A 22,744-nucleotide genomic window follows, 5' to 3' on the forward strand; every position below is an offset into this window, starting at 1 on the left:
CAGGCTCAGGAACAGTTCAGAAAACCACTTTTAGTAACTAGAGTTCGTCGCCACATCTGTAAGTGCAAGTTAAAACTCCTACTATTAGCATGGGGCGGCATGGCGTAGTGGGTAGAGCGGCCAACCTGAGGGTTGCAGGTTCGCTTCCCACCTATTGACATCCAATAAATCGCTGCCGTTGTGTCCTTGGGTAGGACACTTCACTCTTTGCCCCCGGTGCCGCTCACAATGGTGAATGAATGATGAATGAATGACAGGTAGTGGTCGGAGGGGCCGTCGGCGCAAACTGGCAGCCACGCTTCCGTCAGTCTACCCCAGGGCAGTTGTGGCTACTGATGTAGCTTACCACCCCTAGGTGTGAATGAATGTTGAGTCCCACTTCTCTGTGAGCGCTTTGAGTGTCTAGAAAAGCGCGATATAAATCCAAGTTTTTTTGGTTGTTTTTTTACTATGCAAAGTGAAAGCCATTTATCAATAACACCCAGAATCGCTGCCGGCTTCGCTGGGCCCGACCGAGCTCATCTAAGATGGACCGATGCAAAGTGGAAAAGTGTTCTGTGGTTTGACGAGTCCACATTTCAAAACGTTTTTGGAAACTTTGGACGTTTTGTCCTCCGGAAAAAAGAGGAAGAGAACCATCAGGACTGTTATAGGCGCAAAGTTCAAAAGCCAGCATCTGTGATGGTATGGGGGTGTATTAGTGCCCAAGGCATGAGTTAACTTACACATCTGTGACGGAATCATTAATGCTGAAAGGTACATGCAGGTTTTGGAGCAACATATGTTGCCATCCAAGCAACGTTTTCATGGACGCCCCTGCTTATTTCAGCAAGACAATGCCAAGTCACGTGTTACAACAGCGTGGCTTCATAGTAAAAGAGTGCGGGTACTAGACTGGCCTGCCTGTAGTCCAGACCTGTGTACGTTTGAAAATGTGTGGCACATTATGAAGCCTAAAATAACCCAAACGGGTACCCCGGACTGTTGGAAAAACTTAAGCTGTACATCAAGCAAGAATGGGAAAGAATTCCACCTGAAAAGCTTCAAAAATTGGTCTTCTCAGTTCCCAAACGAACCCTTCTGATGTTTTGTGTGAGACGATTATGAAGGATTAAACACCACGTGTGTTGCTTGTAAAGCATGTTTTGTCATAATCAAATTCCAGAAGAGCTTAAATCATTTGCATCTAAAAATAGACCCGCCCTTTGAAATTAATTAAAATTAATTGTACCCGTGTTTGGCCCTCCCAAAACAGCATCATTTTAACATGTGACATGACTTTTAAAAAGAAAAACAAACTTTTTTAAACATTGTATGAAACAGACGACAATACAATGTTCTACAAACAACTACAGATATTGTATAAAGTACTGTATTTTTCGGACCATAGGGCGCACTGCCGATGAGCGGGTCCATTCAGGTCTATTTTCATACAAAAGGCGCACCGGATTATAAGGCGCATTATTAAAGGGGTCACATTGTGATTTTGTTTTTCTAAATTCAAAACACTTCCTTGTGGTCTACATAACTTGTAATGGTGATTCTTTGGTGAAAGTGTTGAAAGATTATGTCTTACAGACCATCTTCAAACCGCTTTCAGACTTAATTTAAATCAATAACATAGCATCTCCTCATCCACGGCTCACGAGTCCAACAACAACGCCGGAAATGTGTCCTGTGAAAAACCTTCTAAGAACTAAAGTTCCTTGAATAAATAATGTGAACTCACTACACCGGTATGTTTTTCACATGGACAACAATATTAAGGGCGTGCCATGATGGCACTGCCTTTAGCGTCATCTACAACCTGCCGTGTAGTCCGCTTAGCCACCATTCGAACAGTATGCCGGCCCACACCAAACAAGATTGACAAACATATTTTGGGAGAACATCCACACCGTAACACAACATAAACACAACAGAATAAATACCCAGAATCCAATGCAGCCCTAACTCTTCCAGGCTACAATAGGGGGCAGTGTTTGGAGGTTGGCGGGGGTGTATATTGTAACCTGGAAGAGTTAGTGCTGCATGGGATTCCGGGTATTTTTTCTGTTGTGTTACGGTGCAGATGTTCTCCCAAAATGTGTGTGTCATTCTTGTTTGGTGTGGGTTCACAGTGTGGCACATATTTGTAACAGTGTGAAAGTTGTTTATATGGCCACCCTCAGTGTGACCTGTGTGGCTGTTGATCAGCTATGTCTTGCAGTCGCTTACTGCGTCTACAGAAGACAAATACAACATGTGGCTGGGCTGGCACGCTGTTTGTACAGGTTGTAGAAGATGCTAAAGGCAGTGCCTCCGCAGTGTCCCCTTAATATTATTGTTTGGGTGAAATTCGGGAGAATGCTTACCCCTGGAGGGGCACTGAAAATTGTGAGTCTCCTGGAAAAATCGAGGGTATACAAGTATGACGCTGTAAAGTGCCATTCATGTAAAACTCGCGGGCGGCACCAACATTAAATTTTCACATTAAGGTGCGGGCCGCAAAATAACGTCTCTCGGGCCGCGTGTTTGAAACCCCTGGTGTAGAGGGAGTAGAGAAGGGGGCTCAGCGCAGCCTTGTGGAGAGCCGGTGCTGAGGTACTGGCTCGATGACATGTGGCGACCCAACTGCACCCTCTGGGAGCGGTTGAATAAGAAGTCCTTAATCCGCATGCAGATGGAGTTCGATAGACCCAGGTCTGACAGTTTGGACACCAGTCTATCAAGTATAATGGTGTTAAATGCCGCACTATAATCCACAAAAAACAGCCGCACGTAGCTCCCCTCCGTCTCCAGGTGACCCAGGGAGGAGTGTAAGGCTGTGGCGATGGCGTCCTCTGTGGACATGTTGGCTCTGTAGGCAAACTGGTGTGGGTCGAGCTGAGGAGGACTGAGGTAATACGGGTCCGTACCAGCTTCTCGAAGCATTTCATGGCTAAAGGTGTAAGTGCAACTGGACGGTAGTCATTCAGGCAGCTGACGGAGTTCTTTTTCGGCACCGGGGTTATTGTGGAGGTCTTCAGGCATGATGGGATGACGGCCTGAGAGAGGGACTGGGCGAAAATCTTAGTAAATACTCCGGCCAGCTGGTCTGCACAGTCCCTCAGTACCTGTCCCGGGACCCCATCTGGGCCAATAGCCTTTCTCGGGTTCACTGCCTTCAGCGTGCGTCTCACCAGTATAAGGGTGCAGCTGCCGTGGGTGTTAGGTGGGGGTGTTGTGACGGCTCCAGGTGTTTTTCTCCGGAATCGGGCGAAGAAGCTGTTTAACTCCCCCGCTCGAGAGGCGTCGCCGTCAGCCGAAGGGGTTACTGGGTCCAAAGTTGGTCATGTGTTGTAATATGTGTTGGTGAAGTGACTCACAGAATGTGAAAGTGAAAGAAAGTCTCAAATGTGTTTCTGTTGTCTAGATTGCGATTCAGGAAAAGTATTACAGATTATAGATGTGTGGTGCTGGTTCAACACATTGCACACAGGTAGGGGCATGATAACGTGAACGTGCAAAAAATGAGCGTCCCCGGCGTAAAAGCCTTGTATGCACGCAAAATCCTCATTTAAATTAGGCGGTCTGCACCACTTTTCAATTGCAGTGTTAGTAGATCACACGCAGCACGGCCACTCATAGTACGCCCTGATTTTTTTTTTTTTACTGTTGTTAAATACTTTGTGTATTAACATAAAACTAATTATGTTGTTGCAATTCAATTTTTAAAAAGAGTCAAACTTACATAAGTACAGCAGATCACATGCAACGTGATCATGTGTTTGACTATTGTTTGACTGTGAACGGGACTCTCGCTACTGTGTTGGATCCGCTTTGGACTGGACTCTCGCGACTGTGTTGGATCCATTATGGATTGAACTTTCACAGTATCATGTTAGACCCGCTCGACATCCATTGCTTTCCTCCTCTCCAAGGTTCTCATAGTCATCATTGTCACCGACGTCCCACTGGGTCATTATTGTCACCGATGTCCCACTGGGTGTGAGTTTTCCTTGCCCTTATGTGGGCCTACCGAGGATGTCGTAGTGGTTTGTGCAGCCCTTTGAGACACTAGTGATTTAGGGCTATATAAGTAAACATTGATTGATTGATTGATTGACTAGTCAACTCAATCAATCAATCAATCAATGTTTACTTATATAGCTCTAAATCACGATTGTCTCCAAAGGGCTGCACAAGCCACAACGACATCCTCGGCTCAGATCCCACATCAGGGCAAGGAAAAACTCAACCCAATGGGACAATGAGAAACCTTGGAGGGGATCGCAGATGTGGGGAACCCCCTTGGGCGACCGGTGCAATGGACGTCGAGTGGATCTAGCATAATATTGTGAGAGTCCAGTCCATAGTGGATCTAGCATAATATTGTGAGAGTCCAGTCCATAGTGGAGCTAACATAATAGTGAGAGTCCAGTCCATAGTGGATCTAACATAATAGTGAGAGTCCAGTCCATAGTAGACCATCCCGAGTAGAGACAGGTCAGCAGCGCGAGACGTCCCCAACCAACGCACAGACAAGCGGTCCACCCAGGGTCTCGAATTTGGACAGCCAGTGCTTCATCCAAAGTCACTGAACCTGTGCCTCCCCAGCCCCCCCTTCCACAAAGGAGAGGGGGGCAGAGCAGAAAATAATTGGCAGATCAACTGGTCTAAAGGGGGCTTTCCTTAAAGGCTAGAGTATACAATTGAGTTATAAGATGGGACTTAATCGCTTCTACTAATTGAAATATAAACTGCTGACTAGTTGACTATTAAAATAATTCAAATGCAGCCTTACAATGTGGGTGTTTGGGTGTGGGTGTTGCTGGCATCAAATTCTAAAGTTAATGATTACTTGCAAAAAAAAAATGTTTATGAGTTTGAACATCAAATATGTTGTCTTTGTAGCATATTCAACTGAATATGGGTTGAAAATGATTTGCAAATCATTGTATTCCGTTTATATTTACATCTAACACAATATCCCAACTCATATGGAAACGGGGTTTGTATATCTCTGTGTGTACCTAATGTTGTGAATGGTGGGTGTAGATTCAGAAAAAAAAAAAGCATCCTTCCATAAGCCCCTCCTCCTGTGCGTCCCGTGGCCAGACACATGGTCCGACTCACGCTGATTTTCCCGCACATGAACGTCACCTCGTCAGGAAAACACGTTTACCAAAACACCAAACACAAACACAGCATGCGAGCAGAAGACAACGGCAACACATGTCGACTCATCCCTGACATGCTTCGCTCCCGCCGGCGGCCGCCTTCACGTGTACAGCCACCCTGCCAGTGCACGCCAGCCACACCCTCCGCCCCCTGCATCTCTCCCCGAGCCAATCGCACGCGGCAGACACAGAGGCCCCACCCCCACTGTTCAAACAGACAATACACATCATGTTGTTGAATGTCTGTGTGGGTAAAATGAGAAGGGGGAGGCGTGGAGACCTGCTTACATGTCCACGTGTTGGCCGCCGTGACACTTGGGTGTGAAGACGACTGGCTTTGGAGGCGAAGAAGCCTCATGGGGCAGCTGCGGTTAAAGCACGCCGCTCGCAGGTTTGCTGATCCCAATCCACATAAGCATAAGGCAGGGAGGAGTGAACGACGGGCAACAAAACGTGTCTTAGCACCTTAAACCCACTTATTGCAAGTATTTTAGAGACCTTCCGTGTCCCTTCATTGTGCAATGGCTTATTCTGAGTCGCCGTTTCTGTTTCTATTTTGCCCTGGTGTGTAATAATCAATTAAAACTGGTGGGTGGAGCTATTCTATAACTTGACTACAGTCCACGCATGTGAGCAAACGTATTTGGACACCCGTCCAAATGATCACAATCAGGTGTCTGAATCACCCCCCGCAATCCCAAAGGGAATAAGCGGTACAAAATGGATGGATGGATCTTAAAGGGGAACATTATCACCAAACCTATGCAAGCGTCAATATATACCTCGATGTTGCAGAAAAAAGACCATGTATTTTTTTAACCGATTTCCGAACTCTAAATGGGTGAATTTTGGCAAATTAAACGCCTTTCTGTTTATCGGTCTTTTTTCGATGACGTCAGAACATGACGTCACCGAGGTAATACAGCCGCCATATTCATTTTCACATTACAAACACCGGGTCTCAGCTCTGTTATTTTCCGTTTTTTCGACTATTTTTTGGAACCTTGGAGACTTCATGCCTCGTCAGTGTGTTGTCGGAGGGTGTAACAACACTAACAGGGAGGGATTCAAGTTGCACCACTGGCACGAAATCTGCCGCCAGACCCCCATTGAATTTGCCGGAGTGTCTGCACATTTGACCGGCGATGCTAAGACAGACATGGCACAGAGATGTATGGAAAACCTGCAGATGCATTTGCAACGATTAAGTCAAAGAAATCACAAAGGTGAGTTTTGTTGATGTTGTTGACTTATGTGCTAATCAGACATATTTGGTCACGGCATGACTGCCAGCTAATCGATGCTAACATGCTATTTACGCTAGCTGTATGTACATTTGAAACTAAATACCCACATTTGGTGCGAAACAAACACTTACCAATCGACGGATTTAAGTTGCTCCAGTGTCACAACATGCGAAAGTTCTGATTGTTTGGTCTACACATTTTACCGGTGATGCTAATAAGGCAGCCATGCTATGGGCCACTTCATTAGGTACACCCACGCTATGGCCGAATAGCATCAATAGCTATTCGCTCAATAGCTTCAATTTCTTCTTCAATTTCATTTTCACTATCTGCCTCCATACTCCGACCATCTGTTTCAATACATGCGTAATCTGTTGAATCGCTTAAGCCGCTGAAATCCAAGTCTGAATCCGAGCTAATGTCGCTATATCTTGCTATGGTAACCGCCATGTTGTTTGTATTGGCAGCCCTGTATGACGTCACAGGGAAATGGATCGTGGTTTCGAAGATAGCGAAAATAAGGCACTTTAAAGCTTTATTTAGGGATATTCCGGGACCGGTAAAATTTAGGAAAAAATTTCAAAAAAATGCAACAAGCCACTGGGAACTGATTCTTATTGTTTTTAACCCTTTTGAATTTGTGATAATGTTCCCCTTTAATAAACAAATTAGAACAATATAGAATCAGAGGGTTGGTCTTGAACTAGGTAATAAGCTACTTAACCAGCCAGAAGCAATGCATGAAGATAGGATAACAAATGTCTACAGAGCTGAAAATATCTTGTGGCGTACCTCAGGGTTCAATACTGGGACCAAAATGGTTCAATCTTTATACTATACGACATTTGTCAAGTTGCAAAGGACTTAAAGTTAGTATTATTAGTATGCGTGGCGCAGTGGGAGAGTGGCCGTGCGCAACCCGAGGGTCCCTGGTTTAAATCCCACCTAGTACCAACCTCGTCACGTCCGTTGTGTCCTGAGCAAGACACTTCACCCTTGCTCCTGATGGGTGCTGGTTGGCGCCTTGCATGGCAGCTCCCTCCATCAGTGTGTGAATGTGTGAATGGGTAAATGTGGAAGTAGTGTCAAAGCGCTTTGAGTACCTTGAAGGTAGAAAAGCGCTATACAACCCATTTATTTATTTATTATTTGCAAATGACACGACTGCGTTTTGTTCAGGAGAGAACACACTAGAGCTGCGCGGTTTGCGGTCTCATCCGCGGAGTCCGTGGATAAACCGCGGGTCGGGCGGGTGACATGACGAAAAGATAGATTTTAATTAGATTCGGGTGGGTGGCGGTTGAACCATCCGGAAACATTTGATATACATGGTTCTGGGATCGGTATCCTTTGCCATTCAAAGAGCGATTTAAGACCCGTGTCACAAAGCGAATAAGACAATAGGAGACGCTACTATTCTCTAGAATGACTGCCAGCAGTCACCCAGCTAATAAGTATTAGGGCGTGCTATGAAGCCATTGACTTTGTCGCCATCTACAGCATGTACGATCTGCTTGTCAGTCCAGTATCATGTTGTATGTTGCTTCCAAAGCAACACGCGCACGACTGCAAGGCATACTGGGTGACAGAGAGTAAACTAATGGTTGTGATATAAACATTTTTAACACTCTTAGTAATATGCGCCACGCTGTGAAGCCACACCAAACAAAATTGACAAACACATTTCGGGAGAACATCCTCCCAGTAACACAACATAAACGCAACACAACAAATACCCAGAATCCTTTGTATCCATGAAAAAGCCTGACTATTTTATACACCCCGCTAGCAGCAAACCCCCCCCACCCCCCTGTGCGTCGGTAAGATGGGCAGGGTTGGGGGCGCGGGGGTGTAAAATATATTCAGGGTGTGTCACGGATGCAAAGAATTTTGGGTGTTTGTTGTGTTGCGTTTGTGTTGTGTCACTGTGAGGATGTTCTCCCAAAATGTGTTAGTCAATCTTGTTTGGTGTGGCTTCAGAGTGTGGTGCATATTAGTAAGTGTTAAAGTTGTTTATATCACAACCATCAGTGTACTCTGTATCACCCAGTATGCCTTTCAATCTTGTACGTGTGATTGCGGAAGCTGCACACATGTTGCCGGACTAACAATCGGTTTGTACCTGTTGTTGAAGGTGTCAAAAGCAATGGCTTCACAGCACGCCCATATTCTTGTCATCAGGATGAATTCCAAATGGATGTTCGCGAGAACGTTAGCGGCTCCAATTGTCTTCATTACTCTGTGAAACGGGTTTAAATATCTCTGTGAGTGGTTAAGGTGGCCGACCTTGGCCGACCTTTGATGTATTTGAGCGGGCGGGTGGCGGGCGGTTGCGGTTCTGTTAAAATGTTGGTTCGGGTAGACGGCGGGTGGATGACTACTTTGGTGATGCGGTTGCGGATGATATAATTGCCTATCCGCGCATCTCTAGAACACACACAAGCTAATACAAATGATAACAGAAAAAATTAACAAATTTTAAAAAATGGTCTTTGAATCTCAGCAAAACTAAAATAATGCTATTTAGTAACGATAGAAGGGAAAGTCAAAGACAAATAGACAGAGTAAATATTGAAAGTAAAGATGTCAGATAATGGCTTTTTTGCCGATATTCCGATATTGTCGGATTCTTAATTACCGATGCCGATATCAACCGATACCGATATATACAGTTGTGGAATCAACACATTATTATGCCTATATTTGTTGTGATGCCCTGCTGGATGCATTGAACAATGTCACAAGGTTTTCCAAAAAAAATCAACTCAAGTTATGGGAAAAAATTCCAACATGGCTCTGCCATATTTATTATTGAAGTCATTAAGTGCATTATTTTTTTTCACATGCCTCAAAACAGCAGCTTGGAATTTGGGATATGCTCTCTCTGACAGAGCATGAGGAGGTTGAGGTGGGCGGGTTTGAGGTGTGGCGGAAGGTGTAAATTGTAGCATCCCGGAAGAGTTAGTGCTGCTAGGGTTTCTGGGTATTTGTTCTATTGTGTTTATGTTGTTTCGGTGCGGATGTTCTCCCGAAATGTGTTTGTCATTCTTGGTAGGTGTGGGTTCACAGTGTGGCGCATATTTGTAACAGTGTTAAAGTTGTTTATACGGCCACCCTCAGTGTGACCTGTATGGCTGTTGACCAAGTATGAGTTGCATTCGATTGTGTGTGTGAAAAGCCGGAGATTTCATGTGACTGGGCCAGCACACAAAAGCAGTGCCTCTAAGGATTATTGGCGCTCTGTACTTCTCCCTACGTCTGTGTACACAGCGGCATTTTAAAATGTCAGAAATTGTACTTATTGAAACCGATACCGATAATTGTGAAACCGATACTGATCATTTCCGATATTACATTTTAAAACACTTATCGGCCGATAATATTGTCAGTCAAATATTATCGGACATCTCTAATTGAAAGGGTAAAATAAAACACATTTTGGGGTGTATTATTAGACGATGAAATCAATTGGAAATCTCATTGCAACATAAAGTAGCAAGAAACACGTCAATAATGAATAAAGAAAAATATGTTCTGTATTGAAAATCACTTCATATTCTCTACTGCTTACTAATGGTAGCATATCAGAATTATTGTGCAGAAATATGGGGAAACAACTACAAATGTGCGCTCATTCACTACGAGCTGAGTTTATACCAAAATGGATTGGGAGAATGTCAAGTGGTCAGATGGAACCAAAATAGAACTTTTTGGTATAAACTCAACTCGTTGTGTTTGGAGGAAGAAAAATACTGAGTTGCATTCCAAGAACACCTTACCTACTGTGAAGCATGGGCGTGGAAACATCATGCTTTGGGGCTGTTTTTCTGCTAAGGGGACAGGACGATTGATCCGTGTTAAGGAAAGAATGAATGGGGCCATGTATCGTGACATTTTGAGCCAAAACCTCCTTTGAATGGTTGACCAAATACTTATTTTCCACCATAATTTACAAATAAATTCTTTAAAATTCCTACAATGTAAATTCCTGGATTTTTTTCCCGCATTCTGTCTCTCACAGTTGAAGTGTACCTATGATGAAAATTACAGATGTCTTTCATCATTTTAAGTGGGAGAACTTGCACAAACGGTGGCTGACTAAATAATTTTTTGCCCCGCTGTGCTTTGTGAAACGGGTCCAAATGGATCTTTGAGTGGAAAAGGTTGCCGACCCCTGGTCTATACCAAGATGGCTGCTAGGTGCCGTAGCTAAGCCGGTATGTTTTAAAGTTGTCGTTTGCCTGTGTATCGTAAAAACAACCGTCCATCATTCTTTACTTTGGGTACTTACTAGAGATGCGCGGTTTGCGGTCTCATCCGCGGAGTCTGCGGTTGACATGACGAAAAAATAGATTTGAGTTAGATTCGGGAGGGTGGCGGTTGGACCATCCGGAACAATTTGATATACATGGTTCTATGATCGGTATCCTTTGCCATTCAAAGTGCCATTTAAGACCTGTGAAGAAGACAATAAGAGACGCTATTATTCTTCTGAATGACTGCCTGTAGTCACCCAGATAATAAGTATTAGGGCGTGCTATGAAGCCATTGGCTTTGTCGCCTACTACATCATGTACGATCTGCTTGTCAGTCCAGCATCATGTTGTGTGTGGCTTCCGCGGCAACACGCACACGACTGCAAGGCATACTGGGTGACACAGACTACACTAATGGTTGTGATATAAACAATTTTAACACTCTTAGTAATATGCGCCACGCTGTGAAGCCACACCAATTAAGAACGACAAACACATTTCGGGAGAACATCCTCACAGTAACACAACATAAACGCAACACAACAAATACCCATAATCCTTTGTATTCATGACACATCCTGACTATTTTATTTATACATCCCGCTAGCAGCAACCCCCCCCCCGGTAAGTTGGGCGGGGTTGGGGGCGCGGGGGTGTAAAATATATTCAGGAAGTGTCACGGATACAAAGGATTATGGGTATTTGTTGTGTTGTGTTTATGTATTTACTGGGTGAGCAGGTGTCGGACACCTCAGTCACCTTGGACGTATCCTCGCTCATCCATGCGGACTGGACACTGGCCGAGAGTGGAGTCGGCTGTCTTGGTTGCCTTGTTGGGTCTGCTTCTGTCTCTGGCCATGCTCCCTCCTCCCCAGCGGACAATGGCGTGGAACACCGCAGAGGCCACCACAGTGGATATGTTTCTTTAACTTTTTATTCATAGCTGTATGTAGAAGTGTCTGGTTGTATCTGCTGCTTTAATGTCTTTAATGTCCTCCGTGTTCTTTGATGTTTGATGTTTCCCTCTTACACACATGTAAGAGGGATGTGTACTATGGCTATGAGTTGTTTTTTTTTTTTTTTTTTTTTTTTTTTTTTTTTAATATTTATTTTATTTTTTTTTTCCCTTGGTCTCAGTCTGCACCCCCACTACAGGGCCCAGGCTAAGACCGATTTTTTATTTTTTTTTTTATTTTATTTTATTTTAATCTTCTATTCTTTTCTTCCCCCCCCCCCCCCCCCCCCCCCCCATGTTTACCTGTATGTCATCTTTTTTGTAAGGGGCGCTGGAAGCCGGCAGACCCGTCAGCGATCCTGTTCTGTCTCCCTGTAATGTTTGTCTGATCTTGAATGGGATTGTGCTGAAAATTGTAATTTTCCTGAAGGAACTCTCCTGACGGAATAAATAAAGTACTATCTAATCTAAATGTTGTTGTTCTCCCGAAATGTGTTTGTCAATCTTGTTGGGTGTGGCTTCACAGCGTGGCGCATATTAGTAAGTGTTAAAGTTGTTTATATCACAACCATCGGTGTACTCTGCATCACCCAGTATGCCTTTCAATCTTGAACGTGTAATTGCGGAAGCTGCACACATGTTGCCGGACCAACAATGTGGTTGAAGGTGTCAAAGGCAATGGCTTCACAGCACGCCCGTATTCTTGTAATCAGGATGAACGCTATTGGATAGTCGCGGGAACGTTTGTAGCTCCAATTGTCATCATTACTCTGTGAAACAGGTTTAAATGGCTCTGTGAGTGGTAAAGGCGGACAACCTCTGATGTATTCCAGCGGGCAGGTACGGTCCTAATAAAATGTTGGTTCGGGTGGACGGCGGGTGGATGACGACTTTGGTGATGCGGATGATATACTTGCCTATCCGCGCATCTCTAGTACTTACATATGGTGCCTGACTGTTGTGGCGTTTTAAGTCCATCTGCACTTATCCGGGCTTGGGTGGCGGGGGCAGCAGCCAAAGGGGTCCTGTCCTGTCCATCGCTGCTTTGCAGCTTTTTTCTCTTGTTTTTGAACACTGACTTTTTGCAGTGTGCATGTAAGAATACAAATGAATGAAGCCCTAACAGGCGACCTATGCTGTCCCTCCCTGCAGGTGAGCCGCCCGCATCCCAGTGACAACCCGCACCTCTTCCTCTTCCTGGTTGGCGGGGTCACGCCCTCAGAGCTCCGCCTCATCAAGGAGACGGCCGCGGCCTTAAAACCCGGAACTCAGGTGAGTGCAGAACATTCAAAATCCAGGAAACCGTCCTTTCAGCGGTGAGTACTTTAGTACAAATGTTGACATTCATCCAAAGAGGGCTGCCATCCAAAAGGGATTGCCTTCATGAGATATATTTCCATGTAAATGAGTGTTTTGTGCGGATGAGCCGAGGCTGGGGGGGGTGAGATCGGCCATGTTGGTTTGTTTTAATAAAAGGCTTTGAGGATGAGGTTAGGGGCGTTGAGAGGTCAGCGCTGGATCAAAGCTTCTCGCCTGTAATCACAGAAACTGAATAAATATTATATAACATCTCCTCACACACACACACACACACACACACACACACTCTAGCTCGGAGCTTTTGTCAAGCACCTAATATACGGCTTGTGACGCCAAGACTGTGTAGACACAGTCCTCGAAGAAACAACGTCCTCGCCACCACAAACACGCCCGGCGCCAAGTGTGTGGAAACCACATGAAATCATCGTACCCCGATATTATTAAAAAACAATCAATCATCTCGTTTGTTTCTTTACCCACTAACAGAAAAAATAATAATAACCCAATCAAAAGCAGCCGCTTTCCATAAAAGGAAGTGGCTTCGCCGGACTATGAAGAAATGGCATTTGCCAAATGACATCAACCTGTTGACAGGAAGTCCGCACAGGAGAGGAGCTTGAGGGAAACAAGATGATTTTCGAACTTCTGCTTTGACAAACACGTTATTTACAAACCCCGTTTCCATATGAGTTGGGAAATTGTGTTAGATGTAAATATAAACGGAATACAATGATTTGCAAATCATTTTCCACCCCTATTGAGTCGAATATGCTACAAAGACAACATATTTGATGTTCAAACTGATAAACTTTTTTTTTTTTTTTGCAAATAATCATTAACTTTAGAAATTGATGCCAGCAACACGTGACAAAGAAGTTGGGAAAGGTGGCAATAAATACTGATAAAGTTGAGGAATGCTCATCAAACACTTATTTGGAACATCCCACAGGTGTGCAAGCTAATTGGGAACAGGTGGGTGCCATTATTGGGTATAAAAGCAGCTTCCATGAAATGCTAAGTAATTCACAAACAAGGATGGGGCGAGGGTCACCACTTTGTAAGCAAATTGTCGAACAGTTTTAGAACAACATTTCTCAACGAGCTATTGCAAAAAAGACTGAGTATGCTCATCAAACACTTCTTTGGAACATCCCACAGGTGAACAGGCTAATTGGGAACAGGTGGGTGCCATGACTGGGTAAAAAAAACCGCTTCCACGAAATGCTCAGTCATTCACAAACATGGATGGGGCGAGGGTCACCACTTTGTGAACAAATGTGTGAACAAATTGTCGAACAGTTTAAGAATGACATTTCTCAACAAGCTGTTGCAAGGAATTTAGGGATTTTACCATCTACGGTCCGTAAAAATCATCAAAAGTTTCAGAGAATCTGGAGAAATCACTGCACGTAAGCGATGATATTATGGACCTTTGATCCCTCAGGCGGTACTGCATCAAAAACCGACATCAATGTGTAAAGGATATCACCACATGGGCTCAGGAACACTTTATAAAACCACTGTCAGTAACTACAGTTGGTCACTACATCTGTAAGTGCAAGTTAAAACTCTACTATGCAAAGCGAAAGCCATTTATCAACAACACCCAGGAACACCGCCGGCTTCGCTGGGCCCGAGCTCATCTAAGATGGACTGATGCAAAGTGGTAAAGTGTTCTATGGTCTGACTAGTCCACATTTCAAATTATATTTGGAAACTGTGGACGTGGTGTCCTCCGGAACAAAGAGGAAAATAACCATCCGGATTGTTATAGGCGCAAAATTCAAAAGCCAGCATCTGTGATGGTATGGGGGTGTATTAGTGCCCAAGGCATGGGTAACTTACACATCTGTGAAGGTACCATTAATGCTGAAAGGTCCATACAGGTTTTGGAGCAACATATGATGTCATCTAAGCAACGTTATTACGGACGCCCCTGCTTATTTCAGCAAAACAATGCCAAGCCACGTGTTACAACTTTTCTTGCCCGCCTGCAGTCCAGACTTGTCTTCCATCAAAAATGTGTGGCGCATTATGAAGCGTAAAATACGACAGCGGAGACCCCGGACTGTTGACCGACTGAAGCTGTGCATAAAACAATAATGGGAAAGAATTCCACTTTCAAAGCTTCAACAATTAGTTTCCTCAGTTCCCAAACGTTTATTGAGTATTGTTAAAAGAAAATGTGATGTAACATAGTGGTGAACATGCCCTTTCCCAACTACTTTGGCACGTGTTGCAGCCATGAAATTCTAAGTTAATTATTATTTGCAAAAAACAATAAAGTTTATGAGTTTGAACATCAAATATCTTGTCTTTGTAGTGCATTCAACTGAATATGGGTTGAAAAGGATTTGCAAATTATTGCATTCTGTTTATATTTACATCTAAAACAATTTCCCAAATCATTCGGAAACGGGGTTTGTAAAAGGAAATAGCGTTTTCAGCTCTTGTTGGAACTAACTGGCAAATCCATGCCCTATATTGTTTACATGTTTTTGGTAAGAGAAACAAAAGATTAATGTCCACCTGGGCCTTTCAAAAGGAATTGTGGTTGTTTGTTCTCACTGTTTTACAACTAGGGATGGGTTCCGAATCCTGTACTTATCAAGGTACCCACTGAGTTCCGTCGATACTACAGGGTACCAATTAACGTCAAATCAAACGATGCCATATTTTATAGAGATGTCCGACAATGGCTTTTTTGCCGATATCTGTTATTCCGATATTGTCCAACTCTTAATTACCGATTCCGATATCAACCGATACAGATGTATACAGTCGTGGAATTAACACATTATTATGCCTAATATTGTTGGGATGCCCCGCCGGATGCATTGAACAATGTAACAAGCTTTTCCAAAATAAATCAACTCAAGGTATAGAAAAAAAATGCCAAAATGGCACTGCCATATTTATTATTGAAGTCACAAAGTGCACTATTTTTTTTTTAACATACCTCAAAACAGCAGCCTGGAATTTGGGACATGCTCCCCCTGAGATAATCCTGATACCCACTACAACTATGGGAAATACAATACTTTGACTTTTACAAATTGTAAGTCTAAGAAGGGGCGGGGGGTGTATATTGTAGCGTCCCGGAAGTGTTAGTGCTGCAAGGGGTTCTGTGTATTTGTTCTATTGTGTTTATGTTGTGTTACGGTGCAGATGTTCTCCCGAAATATGTTTGTCATTCTTGTTTGGTATGGGTTCACAGTGTGGCACATATTTGTAACAGTGTTAAAGTTGTTTATATGGCCACCCTCAGTGTGACATGTATGGCTGTTGACCAAGTGTGCAAGTATTGCATTCTCTTGCGTGTGTGAAAAGCTGTAGTTATTATGTGACAGGGCAGTGCCTTTTAAGGTTTATTGGCGCTCTGTATTTCTCTCTACAGCGGCGTTTTAAAAGTCATGAACTATACCTTTTTTCAACCAATACCGATAACTTTGAAACCGATACCGATAATTTTTAATATTACATTTTAAAGCATTTATCGGCCTACCTATCCAAATTACGGAATTAAGGGTGTTTAGATATGCATACCTACTCAGTGGCCTAGTGGGTAGAGTGTCCGCCCTGAGATCGGTAGGTTGTGAGTTCAAACCAGGGCCGAGTCATACCAGCATCAAGGGTTGGAATTGGGGGTTAAATCATCAAAATGATTCCCGGGCGCGGCACCGCTGCTGCCCACTGCTCCCCTCTCCTCCCAGGGGGTGATCAAGGAGATGGGAGATGCAGAGGACAAATTTCACCACACCTAGTGTGTGTGTGGCAATCATTGGTACTTTAACTTTAACTTTAATATTGGGGCAATAAGGGTGTGTTTATATGCAATTTATGATAGACACACATGCGCTAACCATTTAGCATTCAGCAACTTAAAAACAGCAGGTGGGAAAAACTTGGGCGTTTAAGAACACGTCATGAAATTAAATCGACTCCTCTTAGGAAATCACTTAAGAAGAAAGATAAGAGGAAAAGTTAGGAACTTATTGCTGAATGGAGCCAAATATTATAAGTATTACTTGACTGCAACATTTCCAGTCAGTTGCCAACTTCCCAGACCTTTCAAAAGCAGCAGTAGCAGTCACAGATTCTCCATTCCTCCCGCCCAGTCCCCATATCCCGTTCTCAACTTGTGTCACACCTGACACCTATTTCGATTCCATGAAATGTGTTGTCGTGTGTGCAGGTGCTGGTTCTGTCCAACAGGCTGCTGAGGCCCACCGACGTGCCCGACCTGCTCTTCGCCTCGAAGAGACTGGCGCCTGACATCGGCGTCTGAGGAGGCGCACGTGTGCCCCTCTCCGGTCACGAGGACGGCCGTGTAACCGTAACCGTTGTGAGTCAGCGGCGACGCCCTCTTACAGAAGACACGGTGGTTTTATTTTTGAACTGTATATTAACAGTCAAATATTCTATGTTTCCTTTGGATGCATAAGGTGTCAATAAAAGCTTTTCAGGCACATGTTTGCATTGTGTGTGTTTGCATGACAGTGCGTCGGCCCCGTCATTAGCCCCTTTGGATCACATCCGAGCTCATTAAAAGGTGAAGGTGTGAACACAGGAAGGCCCCCTTCTCTTTCTTTCGCATCCTGTCACACCTCCACACATCACACCAGAAGTAATAGCCAGCACTCTCTCGCTCGCCCCACCTTTTTTTTTTTGCCTAAAAAACACCTGCACTGGTAACTACAAAGGCTTTTTTTTTTTTTAAACAGGGAAACGGTTGTGGTTTTGCTCGTTTTTTTTTGTTTGGATCAGTGTTTTTTTCAAGTACAATACAGTCTGGTGTGCCGTGGGAGATTATGTAATATAAACCTAATTTGATTAAAAGTATTTATTGCAAACCAGTAATTATAATCCGCAAATTTGCCGTTGTTGAGTGTTGATGCTGTCTAGAGCTCAGCAGAGTAACCGTGTAATACTCTTCAATATCAGTAGGTGGCATCAGGCAGCTAGTTGCTTTGTAGATGTCAGGAGCATGGTTTGTCGCGATCACAGTATGCAAACGACAGTGGAAGGCAGGGGGCAGGTAAAAATATCAAATTTGTTTAATCTTAATGTAACCAAAATATTTAAGTATGATGGAGAACTACAATAACACAAATCAAAAAGCTATTTTTTAGGGGGAATTATGATAAAACATTTACTAAGACATACAAAGTGGAATAAAAATTGACAAAAGTGCAAAAAAAAGTCCTCTATACTTTATTTAAATGATTAAAAAATGCCCCCCCAAAAGTTCTGACTTCTGCATAAAAAAGAACTTGCAAAAGAAAATTATAATGTAAGATTATCATGAATATCAATTGTGAATGATTTAAAGAAAATCTGTAAAAAATGTAAATCTGTGTAATTGTTGTAGTTTTCAAAAAAAATGTTTACAGCACCTAATAAAATAAATTGATAGGATTTTTAGTTAATGAAAAAGTGTGCTGTCAAGACCTCGGCAGAGTTACCGTGTAATAATCTTTGCAAGTGAAAAAGTATCTAATTTGTTTAATCCTCTTATTTAACTAAATGTAACCAAAACATTTCAGTATGATGGAGAACTACAATAACACAAATCAAAAAGCTATTTTTAGGGGGAATTATGATAAAACATTTACTAAGATATACAAAGTGGAATAAAAATTGACAAAAGTGCAAAAAAAAGTCCTCTATACCTTATTTAAATTATTAAAAAATGCCCCCCAAAAATTTCTAAAAAAGAACTTGCAAAAGAAAAATATAATGTAAGATTATCTTGAATATCAATTGTGAATGATTTAAAGAAAATATGTAAAAAATATAACTGTGTAATTGTTCTAGTTTTTAAAAAAAAATGTTTACAGCACCTAATAAAAGAAATTGATAGGATTTTTAGTAAATGAAAAAGTGTGCTGTCGAGAGCTCAGCAGAGTAAACGTGTAATAATCTTTGCAGGTGAAAAAGTATCTAATTTGTTTAATCCTCTTATTTAACTGAATGTAACCAAAACATTTCAGTATGATGGAAAACTACAATAACACATCAAAAAGCAATTTTTTAGGGGGACTTATGATAAAACATTTACTAAGATATACAAAGTGGAATAAAAATTGACAAAAGTGCAAATAAAAGTCCTTTATACTTTATTTAAATGATTAAAAAATGCCCCCCAAAAAGTTCTGCCTTGTGCATAAAAAAAAACTTGCAAAAGAAAATCAATTGTGAAGAATTTAAAGAAAGTATGTAGAAATTATAATTCTGTGTAATTGTTCTGTTATAAAAAAAAATGTTTGCAGCACCTAATTAAAGAAATTGATAGGATTTTTAGTTAATGAAAAATTGTGCTGTGTCTAGAGCTCGGCAGAGTAACCTTGTAATACTCTTCCATATCAGTAGGTGGCAGCAGGTAGCTAATTGCTTTGTAGATGTCGGGAACATGGTTTGTCATGATCATAATATGTAGATGACAGTTGGAGGCAGCGTGCAGGTAAAAAAAAGTATCTAACGCTAATAATAAACAAAAGGAAAAGCCATTGAAGCTTAGGGATGGCTATGCAAAAAGAAAGAAAAAGAATGCTGGACAACATCAAAGACTTGCAGCGCGTGGAGCAGACGGCGTCCACAAAGTACATCCCTACATGACAATCAACAATGTACCCACAAAGAAGGATGCCTCCCGCACAACTTAAGTAGTCTTGATTGCAAAATCAAAGCAGGTGTGAGGAATAGCGTTCAAGGAAGACATGCAACTGCTACAGGAAAATACCAACAAAAAATGAAAAGCCACCAAAATAGGAGCGCATTACAAGAACTAAAACACGACACACAGGAAAACACCACAAAATTCAAAATAAATCAGGGTGTGATGTGACAGGTGGTGACAGTACACCTACTTTGAGACAAGAGTTATAGTGATTCATGGTATAAAGTCATATCCAACAATTACGACAACGACTTTTTAATTTTCAATATCGGTGGCTGAGTTTCATTTTTCAATTTTTTCTGCTGGTGGTGTAATTCTGGATTTTTTTAAATGGAAAAAAAATGTGCTTTGGCTCTGAAAAGGTTGAAAAACACTGGTTTAGATGACCGCAGCTTTTGGGAACCTGAAAACAAGTAATACAACCCTGCTCTCCAAGCCAATTTTTTCAAACACCGGCAGAACACAACAATGTTATGCATGTTCGGCAGCGCACAATCACAGAGTACTTACAAGCAGACACAGTGTGTAGTTAGAAAAGGGAGAACGGACGCATTTTGGCTTGAAAACTAAAAATAAAGGTGAAGTTAGAACACTGAAACACCCTCAGGAAGAGGTGCTTTAAGACATGGTTAGCTTGCTAGTAGCTAAAGTCCAGCCCCAGTCTGTAGTGTTTTAGCGACTTCTAAATCACTAATCCTCGTCTCCATGGCGACAAATTAAGTACGTTTCTTACAAGTACCATCCCTGCAGGACGAGGAATGGCTAAACATGCATCACTACACACCATAGCTCACCGACATCAAAATATAAACAAACGCATGGGTGGATCTACACCTAATATCCACTGTAAAAATATCGTATCGAGTTGATACTACTATGATTACATGTATTTTTTAGCATCACAACATCTTTAATTTTTTTAAATGTATACTATGTTTATAAAGTCAGGAAATATGTCCCTGGACACATGAGGATTTTAAATATGACCAATGTATGATCCTGTAACTACTTGGTATCGGCTTGATACCCAAATGTGTGGTATCATCCAAAACTAATGTAAAGTATCAAACAACAGAAGAATAAGTGATTATTACATTTTAACAGAAGTGTAGATAGAACATGTTAAAAGAGAAAGTAAGCAGATATTAACAGTAAATGAACAAGTAGATTAATAATTCATTTGCTACCACTTGTCCTTAATAATGTTGACAAAACAATAGAATGGAAAATGACACAATATGTTACTGCGAATGTCAGCAGACTAATTAGGAGCCTTTGTTTGTTTACTTACTACAAAAACACAAGTTGTCTTGTATGTTCACTATTTTATTTAAGGACTTAACTGCAATAATAAACATATGTTTAATGTACCCTAGGATTTTTTTGTTAAAATAAGCCCCCTTTATTTAGAAAAGTACCGAAAAGTACCAAAATAATTTTAGTACCGGTACCAAAACGTTGGTATTGTTACAACACTAACCTTTTTGGTGCAGAACTATGAAAAAAGTTCCAATGTTATCAGCATCAGCCTTTTATGGGTTCCATGTAGGGCTGGGCGATATATCGATACAAACAATATATCGCAGGTTTGTCTCTGTGCGATATAGAAAATGACTATATCGTAATATTCGATTATATGTTCTCACGCCGATGCTTTTAGCTGCGGGCATTAGATTACAGGCATTTCTCACTCCTTCTCGTCTCTCCTTCTCACAGAGACGTAAAACAAGCCCGCCTTCTTACATACAGTTGTGATCAAAATTATTCAACCCCCACACAATTTTGGTGTTTTAGCAAGTTGGACATTTATTCCGTATTTTGTTTATAGTCATATCAAATAAAGATGTGTCAAATAGACAAATGCAACTTAAATTCTAACACTGTATTTTACAAAATACCAAAAAAGGACATTTTTCTTAATATCTCATTGACAAAATGATTCAACCCCCTAGTTACATGCATCCTTAGTACTTAGTAGAACACCCTTTAGCAGTAATTACATCCTTCAAATGTGATACATAACCGGACACAAGCTTCTTGCAACCATCTACAGGTATTTTAACCCATTCCTCTTGGGCAAAGGCCTCCAGTTCATTAAAATTCTTGGGCTTGCGTGCTGCAACTGCCTTCTTCAAGTCCCACCACAGCTTTTCTATAGGATTTAGGTCTGGCGACTGTGAAGGCCACTCCAGAGTCTTCCAGCCCTTCTTCTGCAACCACTCTGATGTTGATTTGGAGGTATGCTTGGGATCGTTGTCCTGTTGGAAGGTCCAACGTCTCCCAAGCCTCAGCTTCGTCACTGACTTCATGACATTTGCCGCTAATATATCCTGCTAGGAAATAGAATTCATAATGCCTTGAACGCGCTGGAGGCAGAGAAACAGCCCCAGAGCATGATTGACCCCCCACCATGCTTAACAGTAGGCAAGGTGTTCTTCTCTTTGTAAGCTTCATTTTTTTCTCCTCCAGACATAACCTTGATTCATAGGCCCAAAGAGTTTCACTTTTGTCTCATCACTCCATAGAACAGTTTCCCAAAACCTTTGGGGTTTGTCCAGATGATTTTTGGCATACTAGTCTATTTTTTCTTGTGCCTGGTACTCAGAAGTGGGGTGCGCCTGGGAGTTCTGGCACGGAGGCCTTCATTTCTTAGTGCGCGCCTTATTGTCTGGGACGAAACCTGCGTTCCCCCCTCTGCAATGTCCTGTTGTAGTTCCTCAGCTGTTACCCGGGGGTTTTTCACCACTGTACGCCTCAAATACCAGACAGCAGTTGCACACAGCATCCTCTTTCTACCACGCCCAGGTAGTGCTTCCACTGTGCCTTTAGCTTTAAACTTGCGAATTATGCTCCCAACTGTGTCTCTTGGAATGTGTAATGTCTTTGCTATTTTCTTATATCCATATCCTTTCTTATGAAGAGAAATTACCTCCTCTCTTGACTTCTTTGACCACTCCCTGGACTTCACCATGTTGCAAATACACCATTGACCATCTACAAGAAGCTGAGTGTCACAGTCTTTTTCAATCAGTTTAAGTGTTGCTCGTTATGGTTCTAATCACATCTACAGGTGTTTTAAACACCTGATTGAAAAGAGCTTATTCAAATTCTTTTCTTAAGAATTATGATCTTCAAGGGGTTGAATA

The 22,744-nt window shown here is 42.2% G+C and overlaps 1 protein-coding gene across 1 annotated transcript in view; it reads left to right on the plus strand.

Moving 5' to 3' along the window:
* scfd2 (sec1 family domain containing 2) overlaps nucleotides 1-17,388 on the plus strand; it is a 353,994-nt gene extending 336,606 nt beyond the window's left edge. The window contains exons 9-10 of the mRNA XM_061888960.1: nucleotides 12,752-12,871; nucleotides 17,115-17,388. Of these exons, the coding sequence (XP_061744944.1) occupies nucleotides 12,752-12,871; nucleotides 17,115-17,207 (213 nt within the window). The 3' untranslated portion in view covers nucleotides 17,208-17,388. The remainder of the gene's footprint in view (nucleotides 1-12,751; nucleotides 12,872-17,114) is intronic.
* The last annotated feature ends 5,356 nt before the right edge of the window (nucleotides 17,389-22,744 follow it).

The sequence above is a fragment of the Nerophis ophidion genome, linkage group LG26 (assembly GCF_033978795.1).
Source record: "Nerophis ophidion isolate RoL-2023_Sa linkage group LG26, RoL_Noph_v1.0, whole genome shotgun sequence".
Taxonomy (NCBI): domain Eukaryota; kingdom Metazoa; phylum Chordata; class Actinopteri; order Syngnathiformes; family Syngnathidae; genus Nerophis; species Nerophis ophidion.